The sequence below is a fragment of the Callorhinus ursinus genome, unplaced genomic scaffold, assembly GCF_003265705.2.
Source record: "Callorhinus ursinus isolate GAN/ISIS: 27379988/994484 unplaced genomic scaffold, GSC_fseal_2.0 scaffold11, whole genome shotgun sequence".
Lineage (NCBI taxonomy): Eukaryota > Metazoa > Chordata > Mammalia > Carnivora > Otariidae > Callorhinus > Callorhinus ursinus.
In genome coordinates, this window is record NW_027397073.1 from 35,371,034 (window position 1) to 35,394,617 (window position 23,584).

The 23,584-nt window shown below is 35.3% G+C and overlaps 1 protein-coding gene across 5 annotated transcripts in view; it reads right to left on the reverse strand.

Moving 5' to 3' along the window:
- KIAA1328 (KIAA1328 ortholog) overlaps positions 1-23,584 on the reverse strand; it is a 366,775-nt gene that overhangs the window by 107,910 nt on the left and 235,281 nt on the right. For 4 of the 5 annotated variants that reach the window (XR_012380034.1, XM_025886685.2, XM_073898301.1 and 1 more), the window contains 2 exons: positions 19,005-19,678; positions 11,616-11,723 (listed from right to left, as the gene is read on the reverse strand). Coding sequence is in view for 4 of the 5 variants with exons in the window: in XM_025886685.2 (XP_025742470.1) it covers positions 11,616-11,723; positions 19,005-19,678 (782 nt within the window). In the remaining variant the exon portion in view is untranslated. The remainder of the gene's footprint in view (positions 1-11,615; positions 11,724-19,004; positions 19,679-23,584) is intronic. The other variant, XM_073898300.1, reaches the window with a different exon arrangement.

A 23,584-nucleotide genomic window follows, 5' to 3' on the forward strand; every position in this document is an offset into this window, starting at 1 on the left:
ATGAATTCTATGTGCAGTATTCCCCTAGCGCTGGAGTTCTCCCGTTCTCCTTGATCGGTAAACTTGGTCTTGGCTTGCTGGCTGTTCGTGCTGATCTTCTGGGGGAGGGGCCTCTTGCCGTGGTTCCCAAATGTCTTTGCCGGGGGCGGAATTGCCCCGCCCTTATGAGTCCAGGCTAAGCAAGCTGCTCTGGTTTGCTCTCAAGAGCTTTTGTTCCCTGCAAGCTCTCAGTACCGCTTTGGAGGACCAGGGTGAAAATGGTGGCCTCCCAATCTCTGCCCAGAGGAGCTGAGAACTCGGGGCCCTGCTCCTCAGTGTGCCCCCAGAGAAAAGCAGTCACTCCCGTCTCCCCGGTCTCTGGCCGCACTCTGTGCTCACCCAGCCTGTGACTGAGCGTTTCTATCTCTGACACCTGACTCGGTGTGGAGTCTCCAAACCCAGCAGATCCCTGCGGTGCGCTCCCGCACCGCTCCTCCCAGGGGAGGAAGGGGAGTCTCCCCGGCTCTGCCGCTTGTTGGGTCCCTGCTGGAGGAGCCGTGGCCCGACTGGGCCGCGGATCACAGTCTATGGCAACCCCGAGCTGAGAGTCCGCGCCTCGGCTCCATCTCTGCAGCCGGCTTCCCTGCTCCGATACCTGGGAGCTCTGCTGCACTCAGGCACCCCCGGTCTTTCTGTGAGCCCGAGGGTCCTGAGACCACACTGTCCCGCGAGGGTTCCACCCCCCGCTTAGCCACTGGAGCGACGTCCCTCAGCGGAGCCGACTTCTAAGAGTTCTGATTTTGTGCTCCACGGCTCTATCACTTGCCAGAAGCGGCCGACGGAGGCCCCCCTCCCCCACCGTCTATTCTCCTGAATATCGCCTCGGATTCATTTCTCCGCACGTCCTACCTTCCAGAAAGTGGTCGCTTTTCTGTTCAGAGTGTTGTTACTATTCTTATCTTTGATCTCCTGTTGAGTTTGTAGGTGTTCAGAATGGTTTGATCCCTATTCATCTGAATTCCTGAGACCAGACGAAATCCAGGTCTCCTACTCCTCCACCATCTTGCTCCTAGACTGCTATTTTTTTTTAAAGATTTTATTTATTTATTTATTTGAGAGAGAGAGAATGAGAGACAGAGAGCACGAGAGGGAAGAGGGTCAGAGGGAGAAGCAGACTCCCTGCTGAGCAGGGAGCCTGATGTGGGACTCGATCCCAGGACTCCGGGATCACGACCTGAGCCGAAGGCAGTCGCTTAACCAACTAAACCACCCAGGTGCCCCTAGACTGCTATTTTTAAATGATCTTTCAATCTGCTGTGGAAAATGAATTGCATGGGGGTAAGAACAGAACTCTCTACAGAAGCCCATGTTTGAACTATGGTTGGGAGGAGTACATACATTTTGGAGGTAGAATAGAAATAAAACAGTATGCTTATAGGGGCGCCTGGGTGGCTCAGCCATTAAGTGTCTGCCTTTGGCTCAGGTCCTGATCCCAGGGTCCTGGGATCGAGCCTTGCATCGGGCTCCCTGCTCTGCAGAAGCCTGTTTCTCCCTCTCCCACTCCCCCTGCTTGTGTTCCCTCTCTCGCTGTGTCTTTCTCTATAAAATAAATAAAATCTTTAAAAAACAAAAGAAAAAAAGTATGCTTATAGATTGTTTGTGAGGGGAGAGAGCAGAAAGGAGAGAAGTGAAGGACACTTTTTGACTTGAGTAGCTAGTATTTATTGAAACGAAATTTGGGATGGTGTGAATATGGAGTCGGGGGTAGAAAAGGGAAATAAGATTTCTGTTTTAGCTTTGTTATCTGTAAGAAGTCTATCAGACAGTTTAGTGGAAATCTTGTATAGACAAGATCCATGGGTTTAATGATTAGGGGGAAAGGTCAGGCCTGTAGAAACAAATTTGGGAGTCATCAGCATATAGATGATATTTAAAGCCAAGGGCCTACATAAGGTCACACAGGGAGAATATGTAGAAAAAAAGGAAGAAGGAGTGGGTGGGGGCACAAGCAGAGAAAAAGAAGCCTGTAACAAATAAGTGAGAGGTTGACCAGTGATAGAAATTGATCATCCTACCTTTTTTAGGACTGGGCTCCATCAATTATTCATTTCCTGCCATCTTTTCCTTCACCAGTCACTTCTCAGGATTACTAACATTTTAGGTCATTCCTCTCTCCAAAATCATACTCTCTCAACCAAATTTCTGCTTTTCCTCTTTTGTTTCCATGACACAGCCCTAGCCTGCTTCTTTGACAGCTTTTCAGATTGCCACTCTTGTTTTTTCAGACTCCTACATCTAGGCATTTTCTAAGGTTCTGTTTACATTTCTCTGAACTTTTTCTCAGAAATTAATATCCATTCCCATAGGGACAACACCAATCTAGATGACTCCCAAATATAAACTTCTAACTTCAATTTCTCTTAGGAGATTTAGATTCAAATTTCTACTTATATACGAGGTACCTTGGCTTGGAAATCCAACCTGTTTAATAATTAGATAATCATGTTAGAGATGGAAGAAACTCAGTAAAAATCTAATTGAACTTTCTGTTGTTTTTTTTTTAAAGATTTTATTTTTTTTTTATTTATTCATGAGAGACAGAGAGAGGGAGAGAGAGAGAGAGAGGCAGAGGGAGAAGCAGGCTCCCAAGGAGCAGGGAGCCCGATGCGGGACTCGATCCCAGGACTCTGGGATCATGACCTAAGCCGAAGGCAGACGCTTAACCATCTGAGCCACCCAGGCACACTGAACTTTCTGTTTAAAGGCAAGGAGACTGAGGAGCATAGCATTATCCTTAAAGTCACATGGCTAATTTTTGGAAGGACTAAAACCTGGTATTCTTGACCCTCATTCCAATGGTCTTTAATATCAAATTAATCATCTTTATCACAAAATCAGTTCTTTTTCCTGACTTTTATTATTCCAATCACACAGGTCCAAAACCTTTGCCCTGATATTTAAACCCATTCATAATCTAATCTAAGTTGTGATTTTAATCTTTAGTTTCATTTTCCCTTACAGTTCTAGTAAAACTAAAGCATACTTCCTGCTATGCCCTTCACATACCATGTGATTTTCTTCCTTATTCAGACTCTCTGCATGTCTTCACCCACATGAAACACACATACACACCCAAAGATACCCCTAATCCATCAAAATCATATCTTATCTTTTAGGGCTTTTTTCAAATATTACATCTTCCAAAAACCTTTTCTTGATTTCTTTGAATTTCATTTATAGTCCTTATACTATCTAATAGATGATAAATATTGGGATATTTGCCTTACTCTACTATTAGAGTACTTGATGGTAGGGGATTCTATATATTTCCTGTAGTACTTTGGCAAGCCAGTTTTTAAAAAAATAATAATAGATGTTTAATAAAAAATGTTATTACTCAGTATTACATAAAAATACAAAAATGGTCGGATTTTTAGAGATCTGCAGAATTACAGGAACTAATGTTAATTTTTAAGGGTCATCTTTGCATAGCCAACAAAAAGACACCAAAGTAACTAAAAAACAAACCAGAAAACCTATAAGCAATCAGAGTTCTTGTGACTCCTTAGGTCATTATCATCTTTCATGTGAATTATCTTCCAATGGTTTGGCTCAGCTGCGCCCTACTATTTGTCATTAAGGCCTCACATATTATTTATTTTCATTCTATAGCATTTATGCAGAAAGGCAGCAATGTAAGCTCCCTTGCCTGTGATTTTTCCCACAGATAATAGAAAATAAATTGCAATTAGATTTTGGTAATTGTATATAATTAACTCAAAATGAGCTGTTAATTATAAAAAATATGTTTTTCACTTCCTCATTATCTCATTTATTTTAGTTCCAAATTCTTAATGCCTCACTTGAGTAAGTTTAATATTTTAAATACACATTTTTAATACTAGGATAATTTAAATTTCCAAATAAACAAAATTTAGCTTAAAATTAAATTTTATCTAGGGAGTTCCACTGGCAAAATCAAAGAGCCAGCAAGGTAGAAAGAAGGTCATTTCCCACAACAATTTTTTATTATATTTTCTGAAATCAACTGTCATTTTTTAATTTAAATCATTCTGCAAAGGCTTCTCAAGCTGTATATATTCTCCCTTGACCCATCTCTACCTCTTTCTGGGGTTAGTGGAGACAATATCATTTTCATAGCCAATTGAATCAAGGAGACAGATGATTTCATTGCCTTTACTTCTTTGAATCTCACATTAGATTAAATAATTTAAGTGCTGTTGAGTAAGAATTCTTGGATTTCCAAAGACTGTCAGACTCTGGAAGCAGTTGCCAGAGTTTATTCAAACTCTTACAATGTAGATTAATATTTTAAAAGGTCTATGATATGATAAAAGGCATATTAGGAAATATTTTTTTGGAAGCAGTGTATAGTCTTACCTTGTTTTTGTCATAATTGGAATGTAGGACATGCATGTCCAGATGCACCTAAACTTTTAAAGCATGTCCATCTCTTAGACTGGAGTGCTAGTATGTAAAGCATTCACTACACTTACCTGAACAGCAGTGATGAAAACTTTCATAAATTGCAAGCAGGAGTATGAATTGCTATAATCTTTTGGAAAAGAAAATTGGCATGAGCTATTATAATTTATAACTATAACATCAAAATATTTTTATGTAAAAATAGCCTCTGACTTATTCATTTTGGGGAATTTATTCTAAAAAAAAATACAAGTACTAGAACATAAGAATGTAAGTTCAGTCGTGCTTGTTATAGCCTTGTGCATAGTGGTAAAAAACTTAAAAACAACTTGACAGCCCAAAATCAGAGGTGCTGGATAATTTACTGGATATACAGAAACCATAGACTAATATGCTTTCATAAAAAACAAGTTAGTATTTGTATTAGTTTTCTATTGCTGCTATAATGAATTATCACAAATTTAGTGGTTTCCACAACACAAATGTATTGTTCTACAGTTCTGTAGGTCAGAAGTCTGACACAGGTCTCATTGGGCTAACACTGAGGTATAGGCAGAGCTATGTTCCTTTCTGGAGGTTCTAGGAGAGGATGTTTCCTTGCTTATTTGGGTTGTTGGCAGAATTCAGTTCCCAGCAGTTAGAGGACTGAGGTCCCCATTTCCTTGCTGGCTGTCAGCTGAGGACTGTCCCAAGCTTCTAGAAGCTACTTGCATTCCTTGGCTTGTGACCTCCTCCCTCCATTTTCAAAGCCAGCAATGACAGGTTAAGTCACTCTCATGCCTGGAATCTCTCCTCCTCCTTCCCTCTCATCTCTCAGACTCAGCAAGAAAAGGTTCTCCACTTTTTGGGACTTGTAATTAGACTAGGCCCACCAAGAAAATCCAGGATAATCACCCACAAAGTCTGTTCCCTTGAGCATATCTGCAAAGTCCTTTTGCCATGTAAGGTAACACATTGAGAGGTTCCAGGAATTAGAGCACAGACATTTTTAGAGAGCAATTATTCTACTTACCACAGTTGTATGTCTAAAAATCCAATAGATGACCATTAAGTACTGTTAAGTAAGGGGGAAAATTAACAAGTAATGTGTTCATTTTTATCTCAAATGTTTATAGATGTTGTATATGTATGTAAGCATAAAGGTAGAGAAGGATATACATTAGTGTGTTAACACTAATTCAACCAAGATAGTCAGGATAGGGAACATTAGAATAAGGAATAAAAAATGACTAATTTTTTTCTTAATTTTTCTTTGGATGTTTTACTTTTGATAAGAAAAAATGTTTTTCTTTTGAAATTTAGCAAAGTATAACTAAAAGTAAATTGGAATATGACACACTGGATCACATGGACATAACATATATATTCAGAACATTCCATTCTGGGGCACCTGGGTGGCTCAGTCAGTTATGTGTCTGCCTTTGGCTCAGGTCATGATCTCAGGATCCTGGGTTTGAGCCCCGCATTGGGCTCCCTGCTCAGTGGGGAGTCTGCTTCTCCCTCTTCCTTTGTCCCTCCCCACTGCTTGTGTTCTCTCTCTCAAATAAATCAAATCTTAAAAAAAAGAACATTCCATCCCAAAACAAAATATACATTCTTTTCAAGTACACATGGAACATTCTCTAGAATGGATCGCATTACACCAAAAACAAGTCTCAATAAATTAAAAAAAAAAAAAACTGAACTCATATCTTGCATCTTTCTGACCACAACAATATGAAACCAGAAATCAGTCATAAGAAAAAAAATTAGGAAAGAACACAAATATATGGAGGAAAAATAACATGCTACTAAACAATGAATGGGTCAACCAGGAAATCAAAGAGGAAATAAAAATCTATGTGGAAACAAATGAAAATGAAAACACAGCAGTCCAAAATCTTTGGGATGCAGCTAAAGCTGTTCTAAGAGGGAAGATTATAATACCGGCCAATCTCAAGAAATAAGAAAAATCTCATACAAACAACGTAACTTTACACCTAAAGGAGCTAGAAAACTATGACCAAACAAAACCCAAAGCCAACAGAAGGAAGGAAATGGTAAAGATTAGAACAGAAATAAATGAAATAGAACTAAAGAAACAATAGAACAGATGAATGAAACCAGGAACTGGTTCTTTGAAAAGTTAAACAAAATTGATAAACCTTTAGCCAGACTCATCAAGAAAAAAAGAAAGAAGACTCAAGTAAGTAAAAGCAGAAATGAAGGAAGAGATATGACAACCAACACCACAGAAATACAAAGAATTATAAAAGTTATATACCAACAAACTGGACAATCTAGAAGAAACAGATAAATTCCTAGAAATATATAACCTTCCGAAACTGAATCAGGAAGAAACAGAAAAGTTGAGCAGACCCATTATTAGCCAATGAAATTGAATCAGTAATCAAAAACCTCCCAACAAACAGAAGTCCAGGATCAGATGGCTTCACAGATGAATTCTACCAAACATTTAAAAAAGAGTTAATACCTATTCTTCTCAAACTATTCCAAAAAATGGAAGAAGGAAAGCTTCCAAATTCATTTTATGAGGCCAGCATTACCCTAACACGAAAACCAGATAAAGGTACTACAAGAAACCAAGAAAACCCAAAAGCACCCCCGCAAAAAACCCAAAACCAAAACCAAAAAGATCCAAAACCAAAAAACTATAGGTCAGTATCTCTGATAAACATAGATGCAAAAATCCTCAACAAAGTATTAGCAAACTGAATCCAACATTACATTAAAAAGATCATTCACCACTATAAAGTAGGATTTATTCCAGGGATGCAAGAGTGATTCAATATTCACAAATCAATCAATGTGATACATCACATTAATAAGAGAAAGAATAAAAACCACATAATCATCTTATTAGAGGGGTTACTATCCAAAGTATATAAAGAACTTATAGAATTTGACACCAAAAAAATGAATAATTCAATTAAAAATTAGATAGAGAACCTGAATAGACATTTTTCCAAAGAAGACATACATATGGCCAACAGACACATGAAAAGATGCTCAACAACACTAATCATCAGAGAAGTGGAAATCAAAATCACAACGAGATATCACCTTACATCTGTAAGAATGGCTAAAATAAAAAAAAAATACAAGAAATAACAAGTATTGGCTAAGACACAGAGAATAAGGACCTCATGCACCATTGGTGGGAATGCAAATTGGTGCAGCCACTGTAGAAAACAGTATGGAATTTCTTCAAAATATTAAAAATAGAATTACCATATGATCCGGTAATTTCAGTATTGGGCATTTACCCCAAGAAAACAAAAACACCTATTCAAAAAGACACACGCACTCCTGTGTTTATTGCAGCATTATTTACAATAGCCAAGATATGGAAGCAACCCAAGTGTCTATCTATAGATAAATGGAAGAAAAAGATGTGGTATATATATACACAATTATAAAAAAGAATGAAATCTTGCCATTTGAAACATGGATGGATCTAGAGAGTATTATGCTAAGTGAACTAATAAGTCTATCAGAGAAAGAGAAATACCATATGATTTCACTCATATGTGGAATTTAAGAAACAAAACAAATGAAAAGGAAAAACAAAGAGATAAACCCCAAACCAGACTCTTAACTATAGAACAGAGGGTTACCAAAGGGGAGGTGGGTGGGTGGATGGGTGAAATAGGTGAAGGGGATTAAGAGTACACTTATCTTGACGAGCACTGAGTAATGTATAGAATTGTTGAATCATTATAATGGACACCTGAAACTAACACTGTATATTAACTATATTGGAATTAAAATTAAAAAAAAAAAGATGTGGCAAGTGTGCGTGCACGCGCACACACACACACACACACACACACACACACACACTGGAATATTAGTCAGCCATAAAAAAAGGAGATCTTGCCATTTGTGGCAACACAGGTGAACTCAGAGGGTATTATATAATGCTAAGTGAAATCAGTCAGACAGATAAAGACCAATACCATATGGTTTCACTCAGATGTGAAATTTAACGAATAAACCAAACAAACAAACAAAGAAAAAAGACACAAACAAAAACCAGACTCTTAAATATACAGAACAAACCAATGGTTACCAGAGGGGAGGTGGGCAGGGGAATGGGTGAAATAGATCAAGGGCATCAAGAGTATGCTTATACTGATGAGCTCTGAGTGATGTACAGAATTGTTGAATCATTATGTTGTACACTGAAACAAATATAACACTGTATGTTAATTATATTTGAACTAAAAAAGTGGAATATGAAACAAAATATGTAATATAATACATATCATATACCATAAAGAAATAAGATCTAGAAGTTATATACTAAAATTTTCCTTAGATGATGAGATTATAGGTATGTGTTAAATTCTTCTTTTGTCTTATCAGCATTTATATATTTTTTTTCTACCATAAGCAAGCAAGTAAATATATAAACAGGATAACAGAGGGCTCCAGGAGGGATATCTTAAAAAAACAAAAAACAAAGAAGAAAGAAGGGAATATAGCAGCAAAAGAATACAATGAAGATATGATAGAATAACTAATGTGTTTAAATATATTCAGAGAATTAAACTTTCTGGGTGAGTTTGGGAATTACAAGATATGAGAATGTAAATTGCATAAGGTCAGAAATTTTTGTTTTGTGCATTGGTATAACCCCCAAAGTTTAGAATGTGTCTAACACCTGGTGGGAAACTTTATAAATATTTGAATGAATTAACAAATGAATGAGTACACAGAAAATTAAATAAGGCATTTCTAAGCTCTAGAGAAAATAAAAATTAAATTTAATAATCATATAGTATATGGCCCAGCTGTGTATTAAATAGATACAGTCTTATTGTAACCATCTTGTGATACAGCTATATTTAGAGGACAGAATAAAGGGAAAAGCATGTGTGTGGGTACATATATTAGGGGGGGAAGAGAAAAAGGAAAGGAGGCGAGAAGGAAGAAATGTGGGGAAAAGTCAGAAGAGATGGAGAAAGCCAATAGATGGTTATCTGTGAGAGCTAAGTCATCATCTTTCATATCAGAAAGCTAATACTCAATGCCTACGTCATCCAGAAATATGGATATAATGCTGCAAGAAACAAATAAAAGAAGAAACATCTAAAACAGTTAAAACTTCTTATCTCTGAAGAGTGAAAATTGGGAGTACTGCTGCTCCACTGTAGAGGAGGATGCTATTTTGCATAAGCCTTGTTGAACGAGTTGAGTTTTTAAACTATGCATATGCTTGATATCAATAGTAAAAATTAAATAAATTACAGCAAGTCATAAAAAGACAAATACTATATGATCCCACTTATATGAGGTAACTAGAGTAATCAAACTATAGAAACGGACAGTAGAAGGGTGGTTGCCAGGTGCTGGCAGGGAGAGGAAATGTGGAGCAGTTTGATGGGTAGGGAGGTTCAATTTTGCAAGATAAAAAAGTTCTGCAGATTGGTTACATAATAATGTGAATATACTTAATACTACTGAACTGTACACTAAAATGGTTGAGATGGTAAATTTTATATTATGTGTATTTTACCAAAATTAAAAGATGGCAAAATTGTACGAAATGAGAATTCTTGGGTTCTGCTTCTAACACTGGCTGAGTAGTATCTATAGGACCAAACTCCCATAATTAATAATATAAACTCTTGGAGGAAAAAACAAAAAACAAAAAAAAAAAAAACCAAACCTGAAGCACTGAAGAGTCAATGAAAACAAGCAGAAACTGGAAGAGGATCAGCACTTGAAAGAAGACAGTGGCATTGGGACCTAAAGAATCAGAGGACAGAGTCTGAGCTGACCAAAGCACCTGAAAAAGGAAAAATCCTGGAGAGGTCAGGGAGAAAGAGTGAAAGCCTCAAATTCTGTATAACAACCCTGCCAGTTCTGTCTAGCCCCTGAACTACATGCAAATGAGGCAGACTCAAACATCCATCCCAGTTAAAGTTAAAAGCACTCAGCAGTGATTTTCACTGTTACTCAAGGGAAACAGAGGTTGGTCTTTGAATCCAGTTAAGTTAACAGCTTGCTAACATAAAAATTAACATTGTTTAGAGACTATAACTAAATTCCAGAGTCATTCAAAATACTAGGAAAAAATAAAAATTTGCTAAATGTACAAAGGAAAACATGACCAATACTTAAGAGAAAAGTTGATCAATGGAGACAAATCCCAAGATGATCCTGGTGTTAGAATTGGAGACAAGCATTTTAAAGGAAAAATATATGTGTAATGAATAAAAAAGGAAAGTTCAGCAGAGAAATAGAAATTCTAACAAAGATCCAAATGGAAATTCTAAAACTAAAAAATCCATTATCTAAATAAAAATAAATCATTCTATGGGCTTAACAGCAGATTGGAAATAACAGAAGAGTGGATGAATTTGAGAACAGATAAATAGAAATTATCCACTATGAAGAATAAAGAAAAAAATTTCTAAAAAATTAGCAGAGAGTCAGGGACTTCACTAAAGGCCTAATATACCTATAAATGAAATCCAAAAAGGAAAGAAAAAAGAGAATAGGCAAAAAATTTTTGAAAAAATAATGGCCAAAAATTATTCAAATTTCATGAAAAGAGAATTCTCAAACACAGCTTTGGTGGTAAAAACTGATTTAACTTTTATGGAAAGCAACTGGGTAATGTGAATCAATCTTAAAAGGATTCATATATACTTTGAGTTAGTGGTTCCATTTATAGAATCTATATCAAAGACACAGGTAGAGATAAAGTAAAAAATTTATTCATACAAATGTTCTTCAAGGCATAATTTATAATAGCAAAATCCTGTATTATCCAATAATAGGCTAATAGAGAAATATTTGTCAATAAATATTTGTTGAATGAATTAATATCAAGTTTTCATAAAATAAATTATGATATCAGAAAATATGATTCAGTGAAAAAAGCAAAAATTAAAATTCTGCATAAGCATAATCCCTATTACTCAATATAGAATATGTTATCATAAAAGAAAGACAGAAAGGAGAGGGTTCAAAGGATCATCTCTGAATGGTAGGATCATGAATGATTATTTTCTTCTTTACACTTTCCTATATTTTAAAAAAATTTTATAATGAGAATGTATTTATTCATATTATCAGAAAACTGATATAAACCTATATAAAGCTATAAATATATACCAAACATATCCTTAATATCTGTGTCCTACATGTTCTTACTCTCACCCATTAGTCAGGTTTACCTTGGTCCAGAGTCATCCCCATTCATATCCAGATTGAATTCTCGGGGTTTGGTAAACTCTTTAGCAGCAAGGAGTTCTCTTGACTTAAATACAGCTTGAGTTCTTAACCTGAAAAAGTAAATTTAGAGAATTTCTAATCCCGTGGAACCTAAGAAACTGAATGGTAACCCTTGGAAGACCATATTCCTTCAGCTAGACCTCCAGAGATTATTTTCAAATTAAAACTCAGTCTGTCAAAATAAATGGGTACTTCCTAAATACACACATGATGTAAATGAAATAAAATAAACACAAATCCATTTTACAGAACTTAAATTTTCTTTATTTATAGAGGAATTGGGGGAGACTGAGTTGGTCAGAATATCATTCAAAATGTCAACATTATAGATGCTTTAGGAGTACTTTAAGTTTCTTCCCTAGAAATTTTAAGTTTCTCTCTCTTCACTCCTAAGCAAGTGTATTTTGATCACCAGAGTCTTAATGGGAATTCTAGTAACACCAAGTATCATTGACCCTGCCCGATAGATCCATAGGAGGCAACTACTTCCCATATTGACAATTCAAAAAGCTGGGCCTATGTCTCACTGACCAATGTATTTTCTCAGGATAACAGAAAAATGTCCCTCCCCTGCCAAAACTGGAAGAAATTCTATCTAACGATGCTAACTTACTCCCATCTTTGATGTACTGAGGAGGGAAAGCATCTAAAGAAATTAGCATGTTCTACCAGAAGTTTGGGTAGCAATTGATCACTGGCACCCAATACGTAACATCTTTACCCATTTTTCTAAGTTTTTTAGAAATATTCTCTGGTTCATTTTTAGAAATGAAATCTATAAAAGTATATTCTTTTAACTATGAAATAAAACCATGAAGAAGGGAAGATATTATTAAAACAGTATCATTTCCACCATTGTCAAAGACAGTCTTATAGCTGCAACTAACTATGTACAGTAATATACAAAGAAAATGTGTAGATTAATTACCCTCTAGGAACTTAAAATTTAATAATAATATTTGGTAGTGACATATAGGTAGGTCAGTGCAGAGAGGAGGGGTAGCTCTACTTATATCAGACAAAATCGACAAATCAAAAATTGTAAAAAGAGACAAAATCACTATATAATAATAAAAAGGTTGATTCATCAAGAGTATATTAGCAATTGTAAATATATATGTACCTAACATTGCAGCACCCAAATTTATTAAGCAAAAACTAACATATCTAAAGGGAGAAATAGACAACAATACAATAACAATAGATGACTTCAAAACACCACTTTCAACAATGGATAGACCATCCAAACATCAAAGAAACACTGGACTTGAATATACTTTATATAAAACAGACCTAATAGACAGATACAGAGCATTCCATCCAACAGCAGCAGAATACGTATTCTTTTCAGGTATAAATACATTTTCCAGGATAGATCATGTTAGGTCACAAAACAACACTTAACAAATTTAAGAAGACTGAAATATACCTTTTCCAAACACAATGGAATAAAACTGTAAGTCAGTAAGTAACAGGAAAGTTGGAAAATTCACAAGTGGAAATTAAACAATACACTCCTGAACAACCAATGAGTCAAAGAAGAAATCAATAGGGAAACCAAAAAATATCTTGAAACAAACGAAAATAGAAACACAACATACCAAAACTTATGGAATAGGTCAAAACAGTTTTAAGAGGGAAGTTTAGAGTGATAAATATCTATAGTAAGAAAAAAGAAAGATCTCAAATAAACAACCTACATTTACACCTCAAGGAACCACAAGAAGAAAAACAAACTAAGGCCAAAGTTAGCTGAAGGAAGATAATAACAATGAGCAGAGCAGAAACAGAGACCAGAAAAATAATAGAAAGGGTTACTGAAACTAAAAGCTGGTTTTCTGAAAGGATAAACAAAATTAGCAAACTCTTAGATAGACTAAGAAGAAAAAGAGAGAAGACTCAAATAAAATCAGAAATGAAAGAGAAGATGTTATAACTGATACCACAGAATTACAAAGGATGGTAAGAGTCTAATATAAATAGCTATATGCCAAAATTTGGATAGCCTAGAAGAAATGATAAATTCCTAGGAATATATAACCTACCAAGACTTAATGATGAAGAAACAGAAAATCTTAACAGACCAAAAATGACTAAGGAGATTAAATCAGTGACCAAAAACCTTCCAACAAAGAAAAATCCAGGACTGGAGAGTTTCATTGGTGAATTCTACTAAGCATTTTAAGAAGAATTAATGCAAATCCTTCTAAAATTCTTCCAGGGGCACAAGGGTGGTACAGTCAGTTAAGTGTCTGATTCTTGGTTTCGGCTCAGGTCATGATCTCAGGGTTGTGAGATTGAGTCCTGAGTGGGGCTCTGAGCACAGAACAGAGTCTGCTTGAGGATTCTCTCTCCCTCTCCCTCTGTCTCCCATCCCCATTCTCTCTCTCTCTAAAATAAAATAAATACATCTTTAAAAATAAAATAAGATAAAATAATTCCAAAAAATTTAATAGAAAGGAACACTCCCAAACTCATTCTATAAGGCAGCATTAGCCGAATACCAAAGCCAGTTAAGGACACTACAAGAAAAAAAAAATAGGTCAGTATCTGTAATGAATATAGATGAAAAAAATTCTCAACAAAATACTATCAAATGGAATTTACCACATTAATAGAATAAAGGATAAAAATCATTGATCATCTCAATAGCAGGAAAAGCATTTAGCACAATTTAACATCCTTTCATGATAAAGCTCTCAAGAAACTGAGCATAGAAAGAACATAATTCAACATAATCAAGGGCATATATCACAAGCCCACTACTAACATCATATTCAATGGTGAAAGGTTGAAAACTTTTCCTTTAAGATCAGGAACAAGACAAGGATATCTATTCTTCCTACTTTTATTCAACATAATACTGGAAGTATCAGCCAGAGTAATTAGGCAAGAAAAAGAAATAAAAGATATCCCAATCAGGAAGAAAAGTAAAATCGTCTCTGTTTGCAGGTGACACAATCTTATACATAAAAAACAATGAAGATGCCACCAAACAACTGTTAGAACTAATGAACGAATTCACTAAATTTACAGAATACAAAATCAACATACAAAAATCAGTTGCATTTCTATACACTCACATGAACTATCTAAAAAAGAAATTAAGAAATCAATCCCATTTACCAATGAATCAAAAACAACAAAATACTCAGAATGAAAAATTAATCTTAACTGGATTAAAGACTTAAATGTAAGACCTGAAACTGTAAAACTACTAGAAGAAAACATAGGGAAAAAGCTCCTTGACATTGGTGTTGGCAATGATTTTTTGGATTTGACACCAAAAGCTCAGGCAACAATAGCAAAAATAAGTGGGACCACATCAAGATAAAAGGTTTCTGCACAGCAAAATAAATAAATTATAAAAATGAAAAGGCAACCTATGGAAGGAGAGAAAATATTTGCAAATTACATATATGATATGGGATTAATTATATATATGATAAAGGTGATCAAGGGTTAATATTCAAAATATACAAGGAACTAACACAACGCAACAGCAAAAAACCAAATAACCCAATTAAAAAATGGGAAGAGGCACTGAAAGGACATTTTTCCAAAGAAGACAAATAAGTGACTAACAGGTACATGAAAAGATGCTCAACATCACTAATTGTCAGGGAAATACAAATCAAAACTACAGTGAGATATTGCCTCACACCTGTTCTGTTGGCTTTGATCAAAAGGAAAAAAAGATAACAAATGGGCAGGATATGGAGAAAAGAAATCCCTATACACTGCTGGTGGGAATGTAAATTGGTACAGCTATTATGAAAAACAATATGGAAGTTTCTCAAGAAAATTAAAAACAGAACTACCATATGATCCAGCAGTACTACTTCTGGGTATCTGTTCAAAGGGGATGAAGTTAGTATCTTAAAGAGATATCTGTACCCCATGTTCACTGCAGTGTTACTTGTAATGAAAACAACCTAAGTGTCTGTCGACAAATAAATGGTAAAAAGAGATACATAAAAATACATATGTATTATTCAGTCATGAGAAAGAAGGAAACCCAGACAGTTGCAACACCACGGAGGAACCTAGAGGAACATTATACTAAGTGAACACATGAACATACCAAAACTTGTGAGACATACTTAAAACAGTGCTGAGACAGAAATGTATAGCAATAAATGCTTCCACCAGAAAAGAATTCTCCAATCAATAATCTAAGCTCCCACCTTAAGAAATTTAAAAATAGAAGAGCAAGATAAATCCAAAGCAAGCAGGAGGAAGAAAATAATAAAAGAAATGAATGAAATAAACGAGACCAGTATTACCTTGATAACAAAATTAGACAAAGACAGTACAAAAAACAAAAATACAGACCAAAATCCCTCACCAGTATTGATGCAAATGCCCTTAACACAATATTAGTAAATGGAATTTGGTAATATATAAGAAGTATTTTACACTGTAGCTAAATGGGGTTTATTTTCCAGGGATGCAACACTAGAGCAATATTCAAAAATCAATAAATGTAATCTACCATATTAGCAGGCTAAATTTTAAAAAATCACATGATCACATCAATTGATGCATAAAAAACATTCATGATAAAAATTTTATATAATCTATAAGAAAAAAATTGATAAATTAAACTTCACCAAAATTAAAACCTCTTGCTATGTTAAAGATCCTGTTAAGGGATTAAAAGGATAAGCTACAGAATAGGAGGAAATATTTGCAATCCACATATTTGAGAAAGGACATATCTAGAATATATAAAAAGCTCTCAAAATTCAACAGTAAAAAAAACCTTAAGCTATCCAATAAGAATAAAGACAAAGATATTAAAGAAACAATTTACCCAAAAAGATGGAAGAAGGGCAAACAAGCAAATGAAAAGATTTTCAACATCATTAGTCATTGGAGAAATGTAAATTAAGACCACAACAAAGTATCATTATACACAGATTAGAACAGTCAAAATAAAAAATCTGTGACAATTCCAAATGCTGGTAAGGATATAGAGGAAAAAGTCCCCTATACATTGCTGGAGAAGAAGTATTTTATACTAAATGTATAAGCTAAATGTAGATTTAATTTTTTAAAACTAAATAGACACTTATCATATGATCTAGCAATCACAGTGCTAGCTTTAATTTGTAGAAATGAGAACCTTCTTAGTCCACACGGAAACTTGTATAAAAATGTACATAGCAGCTCTATTTGTAACAGGCAAAAAACCAAGTTGTCCTTCAATAGATAAATGGTTAAACAGATCACGGTATAGCCATATCATGGACGACGACTCTGCAATCAAAAGGTACAATATATGTAACAACCTAGATGGATCTTAAGAACATTGTACTGAGTGAAAAAGGCCACTATCAAAAGTTCACACACTGTATAATTTCATTTATATAACATTCTCAAAATGCCAAAATTATAGATACAGACAAAGATTAGTGGGTTCCAAGGATTAGGGATGGTGGGGGCAGAAAAGGGTAGGCAACTCAAATAGGGTAGTAAAAAGGAAATCTTGATAGTGATGAAATAGTTCTATATTTTGATTGCTGTGGTGATTATGCAAGTCTACACACGTGTAAAATGGCATAGAGGTAGACACACACATTGTACCAATGTTAATTTACTAATTTTGACATTGCATTATAGTTATGTAAGACATAGCCATTGGGAAAAACTGGAGGGGAACCTCTATTGTTTTTGCAACTTCCTGTCAATCTCTAATTATTTCAAAATAAAAAGTTTATAAAAGCTCTATAAATACGTATAAACTTTTGCAATTTATACATAAATAAAACTTGCTCAAAAACTGTTTCATAGCTCTCTCATCTAAGCGAGGATGATCAAGAGAACAATAAAGACTTTATTGTCATTATGCAGCATTATTTCAATAAACAGTGCTTTCAAATGAACATGATACCTATTCTAAAATTATCCATTCTCCCCTCCTGGACTGTGCCCTCTTTAAAGAGCACATTTGATTCATTTTCTAGCCTAAAACCATTTCTGACATATCACAGGCATTTTATAAACGTTTGTTAAATAACATTCTTAGGAGAGACGACACATTAACTGGAGGATTAGAGACTGGGGTTATAAAACTGAAGCAACCTTTTGGAGTTTGGTGACAATCTTGTAAGAACCTTCATTTTCAGTTACGTTAAATGCCTCCAGCTTTCAACAGTGAAGAATAGAACTGTCTGACCATGAATGAAGAGAAAGAGGAAGAGAATTTCTGGTTCCAAGAAAAGTATTACACTCATGGAAAAATGTCAAGACGGAACTCTCAAAGAAATTAGAATCTAAAAAATATTAGGCAGAATCTTTAAGTGAGAGAAAATTAAGAAGTAAAAGAAAATGACATTCATATTAAGTGTGTCTGTATAGGATGTATGAGTGTGTATAAACGGGGAAATAGTAAGTTTGATCAAGAAGGAAATGGCAGGGATATATATATATATATATACACATATATAAATATATATATATACACATATATAAATATATATATATATATACACAAGCATTTCCTTATGACAACTTCTAATTTATTTTTAAAGACATAAGTGACATATTATGTTTAAAATATGTTATTTTAACATTCTTTCATCTTCATTTCCACTGGTGGAATATGTTAAATATGTTAAATAACATATTATTATGTTTAAATATAATTGTGTCTGATTTAATAATTTTGCTTGAATAAATTAAGATGGCAAACTTTATGATGCTGCATGGAAAACTATGCTGAGCTACATAATCTCAAAATACCAATTTAGTTTTTTGAAACACTGTTCTTAGGGAAGAATTGTTAAGGGAAGAAGAGTTTAAATGTAGGTAAGTTTATAAGAATTGGTTATTGAACAGGTTATGCTTCATGATGAGAAAAGGCTGAACTGAAAAGGCTCCTATCATTTGTTGTATTTTGTATTATGGTGGATAGACATAAATATGGAATGGTGATAGTTAATCACTCTGCTTCACTATCTGTTTCCACATCCTGAAGTCTCAAATTTTTACTTAATGCCCATTATTCTCTATAATGATCACAAACAGCAAAGCGTTTTTATACAATCATTTCTTTTAAAAATATTCCCTTTGGAGTCCAGCAAAAGTGACAATGGACCACTTAGAAGTAGATATTCTAAGCTAACATTCTGGAAGACAAGGTAATCTTCCAAGTCTTCCAAATGAGATAGTGGAATTTACTTAGTTGTCCTAGTGAGCATGCATCTTGAGCAAGCCAAGCCCCCGAGGAACCTCTGTTCCTTCGCAAGTGTTAGAGTAGCACAACAGTTACTTTACACCGTGTTCTCCAAGCTACAGACATTGCTGAAAGAACAAATAAGACTCACCAATTGTAATCCAGTCGAGACTGATGAAGCTGCTGCTGTTTTAGGAGAAGCTTTGTCTCCTGCTGGGTCAGCAGATGCTGAAGGCGCTCTTTTTCAATTTCCAGCTCCATTTTCTGAAGCATAAGTTGCTGTCTTCTATTTTCTGAGAGTTGCTTTTTGACATCAGTTTCACCAGACTGCTGGGTCCCTTGACCATGCATCAGGGATGTCCAGGAGAGCCCACAATAACTGCATGATTCCAGATGTGTTCTGGAATATTGAGGGGCCATGTGTATAGGATGGCTTTCATGAATAGGATCTACATTTTCAGAAAGTCTATGACCACAACACTGACTGGGAGGAGTAGGCTTCAGGGGTTGGCATTCTTTCATCTTCAATTCTGCTGGTGGAACCTTCTCTGTAGGGACTGTATCTGCCAGTTCTCTCCCTGGAGATCCATAGTCACATGTTCTGGTCTTTGATGACACCCTGTCTAGGTCCGTTTTGGGATAACGGAAGTCTGCTGGTTTCAAAGAATTATTCCTAAACTGCAGAAGGGCTTCTGAAGCTGAGTCCTGGTTTGCAGACTTAGGCCTCTGCTTGGTTTGATAGCAGGATTGTGATTTGGCTACACTCAAGTAGGAACCATCTAGTTCCATAGCCGAAGACTGAAGAGTGCTTTTCCTACTGGATACCTAAAAGGAACCACAAGATCATTTGTCAAATAAGAGTACACTGAAATGAGCTCTTTTGGCTTTTCAGAAATCAATGATATATGTTTTCCAAAATGAAGTTGTTGTTTTGTCTTCTTAAATAATAAATGATCATATTCACACAGCTAAACAGACATGTGCCACAAAGCTAAAACCATTTTCAAACAATCTACATTTCAGTAAATCTACAGGGATGATAAAAAGAAAGTGTTGCTATTTGCTGCTTAAGCAAGATGACAGGATGTTGCAAATAATGAGGGTTACATAAAATCAACTTTGAGAAGAGACAAAAACATTAAATGTTAATGTCTTAAAATGTTTACTTTTAAATACTAAGCCAAGAAATCCATTCAGCCACCTTAAATACCCTTTCTAATGCCCTTTGTCCATTACACACAATGAGATTTGTTGTAAAACATTTCATCTTCTCCTGAATAAGATGTTAGTTACTGCCAGAAATTTGATGAATTTTTATAAATATCTTTATAGCACACAAATAAAACCAAGCACTTTCCAAAAAATATGATTCTAATCAAAAGCAATTATTTAAATACAAAACATTTAATTTCAGCTATAAACATAAGTGATTTTTCAATTAAACTGTTCAAGTGATTATAGCCTGATACAACTCATGCAGAAAGGAAGTAGTTGCAGGCCAATAGAGTGAGCTTTCCGGTTTTTTAGCCTCAAGCCTGTTCTATCAGGGAGAGCAAAACTTAGTTTATATCAGTGATCCTCAAACTTTAGCATGTATGAAAATCACCTGGAGGAACTGTTAAATGTGAATTGCTGGGCTTCATACCCAGAGTTTTGCATTCAGGAAGTCTGGAGCAGAGTTGGAGAAGCTGCGTTTTTAGCCAGTTGCCAGATGATACTGACGCTGCTCATCTGGGACCACACTTTGAGAACTACTGATCTGTATCATGGGACACCTGACTCCTCCTGTGTCTCATGTTTTGATAACATGGGGCTCACCCAGGTAATCCTGGGTAATTTCCTTATCTCCAGATCATTAACTTAATCACATCTATAAAGTCTCTTGTCATATAAAATCCTTTGTGTCATTGAAAGAGACATTCACAGGCTCCAGGAATTAGAACAGGCTTCAGGAATTAGGACATGGGCATATTTGGGGGGGGGGTATTATCCAGTCTACCACAACTTCTTTTTAAATTAGAACTCATAAACAGTTGAGATGCTTATCTTATTCTGGAGACATGGAATAAATGAATAATTGAGGTCTCTAGGAGAAGGGGGAAAAATCCTGCCAATTTACTTTGCTGTAGTTGAAAATGATGAACTGATTGGTAAAAAATTGGTAAAAAGTGTCAACAGATATACATCAACACCATGTTTCCTATCTTCTGATAAAAGAGGGCTATTAACAAGAACTCTTAAGATTTTGAGTTTCTACAGCAATACTAAAGGGGTTCTATTCAAATGACAATGAGCCACATCTGGGAAAAAGATGTGGTCCTCTTCAAAGAAGACACATAATCCTTTACACTGAGCAGATGACATTGAATAGGTTGCAAGCTACAGAAAAGAAACCAGTCCTAGGGCAAAATTTATGATAAACTACCTCATAAAAAAATTAACCTTATTTTACAACTAAAGGGAAATTCTAGTCCACATTAATCTCCCCTACTCTGAACTTCTGTAGCACTTACTGTCAAAACAAATATTTAACATTTATCATCTGCTATTTTGTATGGTAAGCTATCTTTTTATAGAATTATTATATTTAAAAAATGACGGGTAAATTTTTTAAAGGTCTGGAAACTTAAATCAACTATTTAACATTATCATATATTTCCTAATCCTTGTTTTAGCAATATACAATAGCATGTATGTATTATTTTATAGTCTTATTTTTGTTCCTTAACATTATTTACATACGTGCATTTTTAGGTATTGACATAGCTGATACTTATGTTAATGGTACTAATTATTAAAGTATTCATAAATGTCAGGTATTTGGAATATTAAAAAATTTTTTTTTGGTAGTTAACTTTTTCTGTTTTTGAGAGGCAGTTCAACATAATGATTTTGATGCATACTTTGCTCAAAGAGCACACTGCTTTGCCAATTACCTGATGGGTGACTGTGCATGTTGGTAGGCAGGATTCTAAGATGGTCCCCAAGATTCCTGTCTTCTTGGTGTACCCACCTTGTATTATCTCCTCCCCTCAGTATGGGTAGACTTTGGGAATATGACGAGATATGAATCCCGTTGTTATGCTACAGTAAATGGGCAAAGGAATGTTACAGATGTAACTAAGGCTCCTCCTCATCAGCTGGCTTTGAATTAATAAAAAGGAGATTATCTTATATGGGCCAGACCTAATTAAGTGGTCCTTTAAAAAAGGGTCTGGTGCCCTCCCTAATTTTGGAGAGTGGCCTTGAAGAAATAAGCTCACATGTTGTGGGAAGACCAGTGAAGGGGGTCACGTGGCAATGACTTCTAGAGCAGAAGGCAGTTTCCAGCTAACAGCTAGCAAAAAGTGAGCCATCTATCATACAGATGCAAGAAAATAAATTCTGCCGACAACCATGTGAGTTTGGAAGGGGACCGAGAGCTCCAGATTAGAACGCGGTCCAGCTGTCACCTTGACTGCAGCTTTCTAAGACCCAGCAGAGGCCCCAACTAACCTGTGCCCGACTCATGACCTAGAGAAACTGTGAGATAATAAATGTGTATGTGTATTAAACTAGTAAATTTGTAGTAATTTGTTACACAGCGATACAAAACAAAAAAAAGCACATTACTCAACTTGCCTGACCCTTAGTTTTCTCATCAATAAAACAGGGATTAAAGACAGCTTCTACCTCAAAAACTAAACATGGTGGTCAGATGGGCAGTTATCAAGGGTGCCAATTTATAAGGGTACCAATTTACAAAAAGGAAAAAAAAAACCTTATATTTACCCAAACTTTTTTCAAGGAGAACATTATGGGGTATGTGTGTGTGGCGGGAGGTAAGATCTCCAAGAGACATGTGCAGTTACAGCAGATTACTTCTAAAGAGAATGAGTTTTGTTATCCAGCTTTATTTTGCTGAAGTGAGGATTGGGCCAGAGTTGAAATACTTGAGATAATAGAGAGGTTCTTCATCTCTGTCCTCATACAAAAGATGTCAGTCTTACCCTGACATCCTGCACTGCCTCTTAGGGTTGTTGTGATACTGGATAATTCATATAAAGTGCTCTGGATAGTGCCTAACCTAAAGTCAGTATTCAAACCATGTTTCCTATTAAAATTATTACTACTGTTGTTATCATTGACTTCTCTGCCTCGACCAATCTTGAGGTCAAGGGCTATATTTACTCCTCTGGATATAGAGCACTGGGGCTTGCGCATAGTGACTAGGGGCTAACTGTATCAGATAAGTAGAAAGAGTCAAGTTGGGTTATGGGTCACAGAAAATTAGAAATGAAAATTAGAATCCATGATTAGACTGAATTACGTGCTACTAAGGAAGAGAAAAAGAGAAGAAATAGAAAACTGCCTGGTAGAATCTGAATATAAGAAATTAAGTTATTTTATTAGTGAAGTTGAGACAAATATTGCCTCTGGGACACATGCAAGTCACAATGGGCCTGAATGAAACAGATGTGTTTTTCTTTCCAGAGCTGCTGCTCCATGCTTTCTATGAGATATTTACAAATGTACCTTCTTTTAACTAAGGCTTAAACTAACAAATCCCAAACTGCTGTCTCTAGCATATGGGTTTGATATGAATTTTTCAGATATAGAACACTAATTTAGGAACCAATTGATTTTTTTAATGGAGGCATAATTTACATATAAAAATGCACATGTCTTAAGTGTACAGCTTGATAAATTTTTACATTTGCATATACCCATGTAATCATTATTACCCCAGAA